Below are 14153 nucleotides of genomic sequence, written 5' to 3'. Positions count from 1 at the left end.
TTTGAGCACAATTTCAACAATACCATGATAATAATGATAACCGTGATAATTTTGGTCGCAATAACCGTGATATGAAATTTTCATATCGTGACAGCCCTACTTCACACACAGCATCTTTTTATTTGTATAATGGAAAATGTAATTCTAATATCTATAATTTCTCTGTACAGTTGGAGGAGGACTTGACACCTGCCTGGTCAGTACATGTGATGGTGTAGTGCGCCTACCGTGGAAAGAGGTTGTTTACCCCAAATTCATCCATGACCCATCTGAAGAGCTTGGTCTAATGTCCAGCCACGAAGGTTCCATCTCAGATCGTCTGCCCAGTGAGGGGGGCAGCAGCCTCGGGGGCTGGGGTGGTTCATCATCTGGAGAACTGGATTCCTGGTCCTGGGACGAGGAGGACGATGATGATTTACCACCAGATGGCTTGGACGCTGAACCTGCTCTTCCTCGACGAAGGCGTAGTGAAGATGGCCTAGGTCGGACATCGAGGCATCCTCAGCTGGACGGGGATTATGTGGAACTGTTAGAGCCCAGAATGGGTCCCGATGGTGGTGTCGACCCAAGGCAGAGGTACTTAGAGATGCACGGGATCTGTAAGACCAAGACTTTGCCTCTATGCAGGAGAAGTAAAGCTATCAAACTCCGAAAGGGCAAAGCTTGGGGATATAATAGATTAGAAGGATCAGGAAGCTTTCGGGCTTTCACTAAAAAAGAAGTGGCAACGCCCAAAGGTGATGCCTTACCACCTCTGCCTCCATCAGGAGCTGCTGAACCTGGACAAGGAAGACGGTCTTACTCCTCTTCTGTTCATGATTCTGATGAAGGTGACAAAACAAGTAGGGACTCTGAAGTCTTGGAGCGCAACAGACTTTATTTTGACGGTCCTTTTAAAGAGAGGAGGCCTGGTGTCGGCAGAGAAAGAGAGAGTAATGGTCTCACGCAGTCATGCAAAGAAGAACATGGAAATAAAGACTCCGACAGAGGTGACAGCTTGGTGGCAAATGAAATCCATGACCTTACAAACCACAAAGTTGTTGTAGAAGGCAACTCAGATCCTGGATCTCATTCGGACTCTGTTTTTGAGGATACAGATAAACCACTGAGCGGAGACAGTGATGCCACTACTCCAACATCAGACATACCAGAGAGACCATTCTCAGTTCCATCAAGTGGACAAGAGAATAATGGATGTCAAACGAATACTCCTCAGTGTAAGATCAAAAGTGCTAAAGGAAGTACAGATAAATATTCTGGGCTTGGAGCTACTTCAACTGACCCAAAGGTGACAGAAGAAAGAGATGAAGGGAAAACAGAGGACAGAGTGTGTCCGAGAGGAAAGGAAGTCAAAACCGCAGGATTCAGAGCACCGAGGTAAAACTGTGCTGCAACTGAAACAAGTCTTTCCTCTTCTATGGTGTCTGTGTTCACACGTACCAGTAAAAGTCCAGATCACTAACACATTCATGCTAACGCTGAACAAAAGAGGCATTTTGTATGAACTTGAATACATACTTGCCTGAAGCAGATCAGATGCAAATACCTCCCAAAAACATCCCCAGAATGCATTTTCTCAAATCATATATAACATCTGGAGTCACATGAATTCTTAACGTCTTTGTCATGTCACTAATATGTTCTTTATGCTTTTCTATCTTCAGGAGGAAGAGGAAGGGAAAGGGTGCAAAAGGGAGGGCAAGATCTGGTGGCCGTGCACACCAGAGGGGCGTAAAACCACAGGGTAAAGCCCCTCAGCCGAGTCCCACTACATGCACTGCACCCACAAAGCTGCCAATCACAGAGAAGAGCCAATCAGAGCAAAGAGAACGGGCAGATGAACCTGACGGGGAGCGAAGCACTGTTAACAATGAGACGGAAGACACTCAGCTGAGGAACAACAGCCCAGGTTAGGACTGTTTGGTCATGAAGGCTGAATCCAAATGGACAGATTTCTGCAGACCATGTAGACAGTTGTCACGGTTACCGGTGTAGCAAAGTTTATCTGGATAAATTGCAAATGTCAGTAGCTTATTCGACATCTTGAGGTGGATTACAGGATTCTTAAGCATCCGTCAGTACATATGGCTGATGTCTGCAAGGACCAACAAACAAGTCTGCAGGATTTGGATTGAGTCGTTGCTTCAGACGTGTTATCAGAATGGAAACAGTCAAGTATTATTTCAACAACTTAAAATAATAGTATTTTGAGAAAACTCTCATACACACACTCATCATACCCAAAAGATTTGTACTGGGTAAATATGGTACTGGTCTAATTTACTGCTTTCAGTATAAAATAGTTAAATCTTGTCATTTGCGTGGATAATTTGATTAATAACAGTTGTTCTCATGAGTTACATTCATCATCTCAGCTAGCATGACTGGCTGTTGTATCAGTTTTAATATCTTGATTGAGTCTCAAAATAAATTACATTTAGATTAGGCCAGACTGATTTTAAGTACCAAGTTTCACAAATTCACCAAATTATCAGACTGATACAAAGGGCAACATTATCATATAAAGATGATAATCTATCATATGTTCATAAACAGGAGGCACAGTGCAGTGGTTAGAAATATTACCTTACTACAGGGGTGTCAAACTCCGGTCCTCGAGGGCCAGTATCCTGCATCTTTTAGATATTTCCCTCTTCCATCACACCTGGAAGCCATTACATCATTATCAGGCTTCTGCAGAGCTTGATGATGAGCTGATCATTAATTGAACCAGGTGTGCTGGAAGAGGGAAATATCTAAAACATGCAAGATACCAGCCCTTGAGGATCGGAGTTTGACACCCCTTGCTTACAAAAAGAAAACCCTAGGTTCGATTCCAGCACACAGTCGATTGAGCCTATTGGTGTAGATTTTGCATGTTCCGCCTTTGTCTTTGTCCTCTCATACAATGATAAGTTAAAGGTGCGGGAGACTTTCATGACCAATTTTTCATCAAATCTGTCAAACCTCAGTCATATCCTCAGTATCATGAATCTGTAAGTCTTTCTGTGATTTCTCACCTGAATCTCTTGCATTACAGTGAACAATTTCGAAGTGCCATCCACCAGAAACAAACCATGTGTTTACAAACAGAGTAGGGAGGTAACTTGGGCATCTTCGGAATTTTGTTGTGACGTGCATTGTGGGAAGCGAAGGTTCGCACAACCACCTTAATTCTTGTGAGGGTCGTGGGATTGTTGGAGCCTATCCCAGCTAGCTTCAGGTGAAGGTGGGGTACGCCATGGACATGTCGCCAGATCAAACACCCATTCACACCTATTCACCGCAATTTAGGTTGACCTGTTAAAGCTGCAGGAGACTTTTGTGAAAAATTTTTCATCAAATCTGTAAAACCTAAGTCATAACCTAAGTGTCATGAATCTGGAAGTCTTTCTGTGATTACTCACCTGAATCTCTTGCATTACAGTGAATAATTTCCAAGTGCCATCCACTATAAACAAACCATGTGTTTACAAACAGAGCAGAGAGGTAACTCGGACATCTTCGGATTTTTGTCGCGGCGTGCATTGTGGGAAAGGGAGGTTCGCACAGCCACCTGACAGTGACAGCGGCAGCGCAACCATATGATATATGGATGAAACAAACACGACGTGGAAACGCAGAAACAGCTGGAGGGATATGCATAGAGGGAAGGGAGCTCCTGCCGTTTCCGCTTCGTGTCTGAAGCAGCTGCCGCTGTCAGGTGGCTGTGCGAACCTTCGCTTCCCACAATGCATGTCGCGACAAAAGTCCGAAGATGCCTGAGTTACCTCCCTGCTCTGTTTGTAAACACATGGTTTGTTTATGGTGGATGGCACTTCAAAATTGTTCACCATAATGCAAGAGATTCAGGTGAGTCATCACAGAAAGACTTTCGGATTCGTGATACTTTGGCTATGACTGAGGTTTGACAGATTTGATGAAAAATTGGTCACGAAAATCTCCCGCAGCTTTAACATGTCAATCTAAATTGCAGTGTATATGTGTGAATGGGTGTTTGATCTGGCGACATGTCCATGGTGTACCCCACCTTCGCCTGAAGCTAGCTAGATAGGCTCCAACAATCCCACAACCCTCATGAGAATTAAGAGGTTCAGACAAATGGATGGATGTTAATAAACCCTGTAGAGTCTCGTTGACCTTCCATGGGTCAGCTACTCACCATCATGTACACTTGAGGGACCGTTTGTTACAAGCACAAAAACTGGTAAAATATCTTCTTCAAATTGTAACTGTTGGAACTCTCCACAGAGACAGATGCCCAACCACTGCCTGTGTGTAATGGCCAGTCAGGCACATCATTAATAAACCACTCGGATGAGGCGTCCGGGTCAGAAGAGACATGCACTGACCAGGTCAACGGCCTCACCCCTAAAGAGCCACCTCTGCTGAGGGAACTGGATGCAGAGCTTCTCCAATCAGGGAAACTCAAGTTAACAGGTACGTTGCATTCATTTTATCATACTAATTAGTTTTTAGCCCTTTATCAGGTAAGTGACTATTTTTGGTCATTTCCACATACATTACAAGACAGTGATAGCAACCGTTCCAGTGAGGACAGGTCCAATGTGGTCTACAGGGTCTGTAAGATCCACCTCTGCATGAACAGTGAGTGGACCTGCTTTGTTAGGTACCATGAAGTAATGGTACTAATATAAGGAATGATGTTCAGAGGGAGAATGTGGATGTGGACAGGGGTCTGGATGTTGGTCTAATGTTCTAAAAATGATGGTCTAATGTTCTAAAATGCATGTTCCTTTTACCTCACATGTGTTTTTCTTGTGTTTTTTATATTTAATGCTTGGATTTTTTTTTTTTTTTTTTTTTTTTTTTTTTTGACACTTATGGATAAGGAACCAAATACGGTAATTTCATTGACCTTCATTTTCTACATGACAATAAAAGATTTTGAAAAATTTCACAAAAGTAATCAAGTCTTGAAATTAAGGTTGAAATTTAGAACTTCAGAGTATTTCTATGAGTGCACTGTAAAGCGTTAATAAATACAAGTTCATGGTGACTATTTGTGTTTAGGGTGTGACTATATGACCATATATGGTTGGGGTTCTGTACTTTAAGATGAACTGAAGATGTGGATGATGCTTCCTCTTTTACAAGGCGTCAAAATATAAGTAGAATATAAGTACTTTTATAAGTAATATGCAGTTGAATTAAAAGCAGGCATTTGATTAAATCTGTATGACTTTAGGGTTGAACCTGGACTATATCTATTAAACAACAGAAATGAAAAAGAACCATTCATCACACTTAAAGTTAGATGTGATTTAGTTTAAGGAGTGAGAAGTTGAAAATACATGTTCTACCATTTTAAAAAAAGAAATTACGGATATGTAATGATGGTTAACTTCATTTAAAATATATTTCAGATGGATTAAGTTGTAAACACGCAGCAAACAGTAAATCTCAAAAACCACAATTAATTTTGGTTAATGAACTGCTGCCCCAGTTTTTTCTTATCTTTAAACCACCTTGGTACCGAAAAATCTCTGGTTATCTTGGACAAAAAGCTGCGTGTTCTAGAGATTTTTGGACCAACGGTGGCTCTGGACTACTCCATTTAGGCTGCTTCCAGAGGGGGGTCTCGTAATTTAAATTAACTCACCAGTTATGTTTTGGATGGAAGGACCAAACCAGGAGAAATGAAGAATTCATCAAAAAGAAGGGTTGAGATTTTAAAAAGTTAAAACAAAGCTTGATTTATTGCTTCAGGCAAAAATAGAAAAAGTTACAAAAAAGAAAAACGAAGTCTATTATCAACTAGTATCTCACAAACACACTATTCGTCTAACCCTTTGTCTCAGAAAAAGAGAAGGAAAAAAAAGTTTCCTTTATTAGTTTTTATAGTCTTTAGTGACTCTTGGAGACTCCCATTTTTCAGTGACATAATTCATCATACACATTATTGGTTAATAATAGTTAGTGGGCAAAACATGTCAGACCGCTTGAGCTAATTCTAAGAAAAAACACATTTGAAAGTTCACCTGAGTTTAACAAGCACTTTGGACGCCTGTCAATCAAACCTTGCGCAATTAGGCTAGCATCTCTTGACCACAAAAAATCCCTAAGTTTATAATCTGCTTTTTCTGCTCGACTCTCTTTACCACAATTACTTTCCAAAGCTGTAAAATAAGATTTTTTACGTAGAATCTGACCTTTTCTCCAAGTTCAGCACAGACAGGTGTGAGTTCATCTTAACCACACACACACGACTGCTCAGTACAAATAAAATAAAGATACAAAATACAGTTACAAAATATAAATAAATCAGAATATAACTACTTAGATTTGCAAAAAATAAAAGACTCTTCAAGCAAAACAACTTATAATATTTTATTTCTTCTTTTCCATTTTGGTTCATGATGTGCGTTGTATGATGGTCATCTGACATTTTAGAGCAAGATTTAAAGTCACACATTCAGCTTCCATTTAACATAAGATACGTCTCACAAAGTGATTCAACAACCAGCAACATGTTAAACCCAAACTGTCCACTTAAAGTACTGTGTCATTTTATTAAACTAGAGCTTAGTTTGTGAATATACATAAACTGTACTGCAGTTTCTGTTACTGCTCCCTCATACATTATCAACCTGATTTGAAGAAATTACCCTGAACTTTAGGGTGCGATGGAAACACAATTACCAGGCAAGGCAAGGCAAGTTTATTTGTATAGCACATTTCAGCAACAAGGCAATTCAAGGTGCTTCACACAGGACATTGAAATAAAAAGAAACACATTTAAAACTTTATTTTTTTTTATTTTATGTGTTGTTTTCTTACTTGCTGTTTTTAATCACCTTTTACATGTTTCTTTTATAATAACACACATATTAAAGTAAGAGTTGCAGTGCAGAGTTTCGAAAGAGAATATAAAGTTTAAAAAGTCAAAAGCCTTTTAGTCAAAGGCAGCAGTGAACAGGTGAGTCTTTAACCTGGACTTAAAAGAACTCAGACTCTCAGCAGACCTGATATTTTCTGGTAGTTTGTTCCAGATATACGAAGCATAGAAACTGAACGCTGATTCTCCATGTTTAGTTCTGACTTTTGGAACACAGAGCAGACCTGCACCAGATGATCTGAGTGGTCTGGATGGTTCATACTGGACTAGAAGGTCTCTGATGTATTTTGGGCCTAAACCGTTCAGTGCTTTATATGCTAGCAAGAGAATTTTAAAATCTATTCTCTGAGAGACAGGGAGCCAGTGTAGAGACCTCAGAACTGGACTGATGTGGTCCACTCTCTTGGTCTTAGTGAAGACTCGAGTAGCAGCATTCTGGACCAGGTTTTCTTTTACCCAAATAAGTTCCTAGAAATAAAGTTCCTGGGATTTTGGTGGAAAAGGACCTATTGAACGTAAAAACCAAAACCAATGAAGCAGTTGAGTCTCAACATGTTTAAGCTTTTTTTTTTTTTTCTGACCTCTGTCCATGTTCGCTTTGATGCTCACCCACCACAGGCACAGTGGACAGGTTGGGACGTGCTTTGGTTGTCACGGAGACAGATGCGTCTGAGGAGGGTTTCAGTGCTGAGGACATGGCCCAGGTCTTGGCCTGCTACCACAGGATTACACGGTGAGTGACTGCTGAAGCTGCGAGCTGCACATCTTTACACCACCAATCGGAAATGTAAAATATTTTGAGGTTTCTGAACACCGGATATTACAGATAAGATAAGATAAGATATGAGTTTATGGATCCCACTGTGGGGAAACTGCAGTGTTTACAGCAGCAAAATGAAGAAGATGGGAACATTTAAGGGTAAAACAGAAAATATAAAAGGGTATCTGCTATTTAAATTACTTTTTCTGTACATACATTGTATATACAGACATATTATTTACACATTTACACTATAATTGCACATATAGAGGATTTAAAGCAGGGGTTTCCACATTCAGCCTGATTTGATCTAAAGTGGGCCGGACCAGTAAAATAATAGCATAATAACCTATACATAATAACAACTCCAATTTTTTGTCTTTGTTTTAGTGCAAAAAAACACATTAAATTATGAAAATACTTACTTTTATAATCTATCCAAACAAAAAAGATGTGAATAACCTGAAAAAACTGAAGTTTCTTAAAAAAAAATAAGTGCAATTTTAACAATATTATGCCTCAAATTATCATTTATATACATGTCTTTAGATTCCAGGTTGTTCATATTTGTTCAGATTATTCACATTTAATTGTTACAGGAAGTTTGTAAATGTAAGTATTTTCATAATTGAATGTTATTTTTTGCAATAAAACAAAGACAAAAATTTGAAGTTTTCAATTTTTATAGGCATAATGTAATATTTTTTTCACATCAAACTAAGAAGAAAATATGGAGTCATTCTTTTTTGTAGGTTATTTATGCTATTATTATTTTACTGTAGATCATATTGGTCTGTATTTGGAAAAATGAGTTCCACAGCATTGACTGTTGAATTTTGGCACTTTGCAAATTCATCCCACTGACCAGATTGGAACTTTTGGTGGGCTGCATGTGGCCCCCGGGCCGTATGTTTGAGACCCCTGGTTTAAAGTTTAATTATTGCTGTGTTTATTACTGCTTTTACAGAAACAGATTCTCTACTCTTATGTGAGCTCCACTTGTTTTTGTGCTTCCTGTTGAATGGCTCAATTAAAAACCTGTATAGTCAGAAAACGTTCTTGATTATATAACCTGCTTTTTGGCAAACGCGCAAAAAGTTGGTATTATTAAGAAAAAATGCTGTGGAAGCCATATCACACTGAAAGCTAGTTAATCTGGTCTGTCATTAAGCTTTTGTTATTTCACTTAATTCAGTTTTTTTTTTTTTTTTTTTTTTTTAACTTGCTGTGTTGTGTGACTGCTTTTAGACTTGAGTCAACATGTGTGTGTCTTGGTTTAGTTGTTAATTTTAAGGTTGTTTTTATCATACTGTTTGTTATAGCGTTGTTTCTTAAAAGCCTATCCAGTAACTCAACCTGCAAATTAGCTACAATGGCTAAAAGTCCCTATATTTAGCATCAGTTACATATTTTAAAATGTAACAATAGTTAAATGTATTGTCCTTATTAAATAAAAACATAAATAAACAAATAACAAATATCTTGGATTTCACCGGACCCCATACAAATCTGAACAAAACAGGTTTGTGGAAAATTATGTGAAATTTCTTACCCTTAAAAAGTTGTTTAACTTGATTTGACCTAATTTTGTTCGACTTAATTAACTTCATTTTTTTTTTTATCACAGGGGTCTTCTCACTTCTGTTTTCTACTTCCCTCATCAGGTCTGCAGCCAAAGAAAAGGGTCTGACGGTGTTAATGGACAGCAGACGTTCTCCACCCTCCGTCCTCTGCCTCTCTGCACTTAAGCTCTTCCAGGTGAGGCTGAAAAAAAAAAAAAAAATTAGCCAAATGTGCTAAGTGTTTGCTTGTGTGCTTTAATTAGCCTGCAGCTGTAATAGTAGTTGAAGCCCATGTGTTTTCTGGGTGTGTTTGCGTGTGTGTTCCAGGTGCTGGTTTCTGGCGGTCTGGGATCTGTTCTGGTTTTGTTGGAGGAGCAGCAGCAGGAGTCCCTTCCTCATAATTTGGAAGGAGCTGAGGTGACTTCATACAGATCACATGTTTGTATTTTATAAACCAACACACCCAGAGTTTAGCTTTCTCAAAAGTCTGTTTATTCTGGATATGTCTTTCCAATCATCTGTTAATGGAGCTCGGGGCTTTACGCATTTACGAGTTATGGCTTTTTTATTTGCAGCTAGGAGGACGTGAACTTTTTCACATTAGAATTTAGGTTTTTTTTTATTGATTTATTTCAAATATGGAAATGATACAAGCTTCTTGATTACTACTAATTGACTTCTTTGCACACCATAATATTGAAATGAAAATTCAAGGAAGTATAAAATAATAATTCACACAAAAAAAGAAAAAAAGTCATATTCGAAAAGGAGTGAGAAGAAGCATAGCTTATTAGCTCTCACCCCTTTGTCTAAACCAACAATATGTACATATATATACACATACATACACATACATATACAGTGCATATACACACACAAACATATATTTATATACATATCCACATATACCATCATATACATACATATATATACACATACACTTACATATATATGGCAGGATAGAGACTGCGATCTGGTAGGATCGGCGATTCTACCAGTAGAGACTCCGATCGTAGTCTCTACCAGTAGAAACTCCGATCCGAACCCTAACCCTAACCCTAACCCTTCTACTGGCAGGATCGGAGTTTCTACCAGTAGAGACTCTGATCGGAGTTTCTACTGGTAGAGACTACGATCGGAGTCTCTACTGGTAGAATCGCCGATCCTACCAGATCGCAGTCTCTCCCTTACATATACATACATACATACACATATACATACCCATGCACATACTCTCAGATATACATGTACAAATACATATATACACTAATACATACATACACATACTGTATACATTCACATAGGCTTCTCTGCCTCTATAGTTCCTGTGGGAAGTTGCATAGATATAGATCAGGGGTGTCAAACTCATTTTAGTTCAGGGGCCACATTCAGCCCAGTTTGATCTCAAGTGGGCCGGACCAGTAAAATAATACCAGTGAAAAAAGTAAAATTAAATTCTGATAATGTTAACATCTACAAAAATCTGAATAACATGAACAACTGGAAACATCTTAAGAAAAACAAGTCCAATTTTAACAATATTATACCTCAGATTATTAGTTTATCCTTTACACATGTGCATTACAACTTACATTACAATTACAAATGCACGAAACATTTAATAACAGGCAGAATATTGGTAAAATTACATTTACTTATCCTAAGACATTTCAGGTTTTTTACATTTTTTGTAAAATAACAGTTTTTTTAATACAAACATTTTCATGTAATTTTACTTTTTTACACTAAAACAAAGATAAAATTTGTTGTTTTCATTATTTATAGGTTTAATATGATAGTATTTTACTGGTCTGACCTACTTGATATTCTAATTGGTCTGTATGTGGAATCTGAATTAAAATGATTTTGACATCCTCGATAGTTAATAACTTCAGTATAATTTTTGTATTTCACAAATCCATCCTACGGGCCAGATTGGATCCTTTAGCGGGCTGGATTTGGCCCCTGGGCCGCATGTTTGACACCTGTGATATAGAATGTCAAATGTAAATGGAATAGTCGTTCTGAAAGCCTCCTGCAGAATCTGATGGACATTCTTCCAATAGGCGGTCAGGACTGGGCAGGACCAAAATATACGGTGGCGATTTGCATCATTGACCTGGCATTGTGTCCAGCAGTCTGCGTCATTACCCCGCCCCCCGAAGGGGAAGCAAGGGGTATTGTTTTTGGTTCGGTTTGTTTATTTGTTTGTTTGTTAGCACTCTAGCAGCAAAACTACTGGTTAAATTCACCAAATTTGGTTTATAGATTGCCAGTGACCCAGAATAGATGTCATTACATTTTGGGAAAAGTAAGTCAGAATTTAAAATTTTTTATGCAGTTTTTCAATATTTTTTTCCCCATTTACTTATAATGGGAGAAATTTCACATGTCTGTAGCATCAAAACTATTGGTTGAATTCATACCAAATAGACTTTGTAGATTGCCAGTGACCCAGAATAGATCTGATTACATTTTGGGAACAGTAGGTCAAAATTTAAATTTGTTATGAATTTATTCAATCTTTTTTTTCCCCATTTACTTAATGGGCGATCGATGCCAAAATAAGCTACAGTACGTGCAAGGGGTGGGGTTTGTTATGCCTGGCACCACTTGTTGGTGCACCGATGTTATTGTTGGGGGGGGTGATAAATAAACAAACCAAATAATTCCAATGAAATTCTCTCTAAGTCAAAGAACTTGTAGTTTTCCACCGTATGTGACAAATCACTAATCCTCTGAATAAATGGGTACCCAAGGGGTTATTGAAGACTTTCCAGACCACGCAAGTAGAAAACTATCTGGAACACAAGGATTTCTCCAAATTCTTCCAAATGTGCCACTATTTCAAAGTATTTAAAAAAAGATGTAAACTTAGAGGAGGACACAATAAAAACTGTTTATATCTGCTTAGAAATCTGAATGCAACATCAAAATAATATCTAAGATGTACAATTGCTTCTCAAATAAATGATCAAAAAAAGTCACTTTTTATTAAGGAGAAATGGGAGGGGGAGAGGGGTTGGCATTCTTTCTGATAGATTAATAATATTCATATATATTTGCAAATATACATATCAAAATAGGTAAAAACCTCTCGTTATGGGTAGACGCTCTCATAGAAAATGCAAAGCGAGCAAAGCAGTAAATGAAATGATCTAAATCATACCTTGTTCTTTCCAGTTCATTGATCAGTATCTGGTGGGTTTAGATTGATTTCCATACATGAAAGGTTTGTAAATAACTGTCTGCAAAATCAACTTTAATCAGCAGTTTCTTGTTTTTATATGTGCAGTAGAAAATATTTCTTGCCATGTGTTTTGGATCTTAACCTGGCAAAGTGAAAGGGAATTCTGGCCATAAGATGTTTACGCTTAAAAAAAAAACAGCTGTGGGTTGAACTTTGTTGTTTGGGGGTGATTATCCCTGCGTCTGCTAATGCACTAACAAACGCCCATGATGATGGTGTTTAACAGGAGAATATGTTAAAAGTTCTATAAAATGTGTCACTGTCACGGTGAAAGCTTTGAAATCAGGAAATCATGCTGAAATGAAAAAAGGCAGAATGTGATGCGTAGGAGCGTTGTTCTTCTCACACTCTGTACTGATTTCCACTGGGAGCAGCTGCGACGCATCACGGCTCCGATGCGGTTTAGTTCCGTTCTCTTCGATCCCCACGGGAGCGTTTCAGAGGCGGCGTGTCATGTCTGTCTGATCTCCTGACACGGCCATTTGTCCCTGATTTTCATTCTCTAACCACAGTAAAAATAGGCCATGTACTTACTTTTTGCCAGTTTCAAGTCCTTATAATGTCTTGCCGTAACTTAGAAAGCAAAAAAGATATGAATAAGTGCATTCTGAAGAACATGGATTAAAAATTTGTGGCACTGGGTCTGGTTAAGTTGTTAAAATATAATCATGCTCGTAATTGTTTTGTGTTTTGACTTGAGCTGCAGCAATCGGTTATTTACATTCAGATCCAGACTCAAAACTCACCTTTTCAGAGTAGCACTGTGGTACTGTTTATCTGTCAAATGTTCATTGTGGTCGGTTTCAGATGCTGCAGCTCGGGCTTTAGTTATTTTGACAGTCATTAAAAATAACAGTGTCTAATCTTCACATGATGCATCAGCTGATAGTTTACATTATAGCGCTGTTAGCTTAGCTTCATTTTTAGACAGAAAACAGACCAAAGGTATTCAGTTTGTATCTCCATGATGCCATAACCTCACAGGTCGTTATACTAAACAATCTGATCACAATTTTAGATCATTACCTCCGCCAAGTGAAACAACGGAGGTAATGTTTTCATCGGGGTTTGTCTGTCTGTCTGTCTGTTTGTCTGTTAGCAAGATAACTCAAAAAGTTAAGGGCACATTTTCATGAAATTTTCAGGAAATGTTGATACTGGCGCATACTGGTTACATTTTGGTGGTGATGGGGTGGGGGGGGACTGATCTGGTCTGCGCTCTCCAAGTGCTTTTCTAGTTTCCTATATTTTAACCCTTTCATGCACAAATTAAAAGAACCTTTTTTCCTGAGTGTTTTTATTCCTCTTTAGGCATGAAAAAAACAATGCGATTGAAAATTTTCTTCTGAAAAAAAAAAAAAATAAATAAATAAATAAAGAATAATAATAAAATAAAAATAATTGGAAAAAATTGAAAAAATATACTGAACAACAAAAGAAACGCAAGTATGTTTCGGTATTGGTTTATATGGGAGTTTTATTATGAATATTGGTTTCATATGAGATATTTATATCCAGCTGTGACATTTACAGTGGCAGTACATTGAATTGTGTCCATAACAAAAGTTTTGATAGTCCTGGATGAGTTGACGGTCACGGAGATGGGCCAAGTGAATATGGCGATCCTGATTACGGGTGGTTACACGTGGTCTTCCAGATCTTGGTCTGTCCCCAGTGGTCCCTGTGTCATGGAATCGTGTCCTCAGCCTACTGATGGTGGAC

The 14153-nt window shown here is 38.2% G+C and overlaps 1 protein-coding gene across 1 annotated transcript in view; it reads left to right on the top strand.

Annotated features, from left to right (window-relative positions):
* The window catches only part of arhgef40 (Rho guanine nucleotide exchange factor (GEF) 40), a 145794-nt gene that overhangs the window by 38676 nt on the left and 92965 nt on the right, over positions 1–14153 (top strand). The window contains exons 5-10 of the mRNA XM_030162728.1: positions 171–1377; positions 1665–1909; positions 4252–4440; positions 7478–7592; positions 9284–9377; positions 9509–9598. Of these exons, the coding sequence (XP_030018588.1) occupies positions 171–1377; positions 1665–1909; positions 4252–4440; positions 7478–7592; positions 9284–9377; positions 9509–9598 (1940 nt within the window). The remainder of the gene's footprint in view (positions 1–170; positions 1378–1664; positions 1910–4251; positions 4441–7477; positions 7593–9283; positions 9378–9508; positions 9599–14153) is intronic.

The sequence above is a fragment of the Sphaeramia orbicularis genome, chromosome 18 (genome assembly GCF_902148855.1).
Source record: "Sphaeramia orbicularis chromosome 18, fSphaOr1.1, whole genome shotgun sequence".
In the NCBI taxonomy this organism is placed as follows: Eukaryota; Metazoa; Chordata; class Actinopteri; order Kurtiformes; family Apogonidae; genus Sphaeramia; species Sphaeramia orbicularis.
Note: the sequence above shows the minus strand (reverse complement) of the source record. Positions and strands in the feature narration are given on the sequence as shown.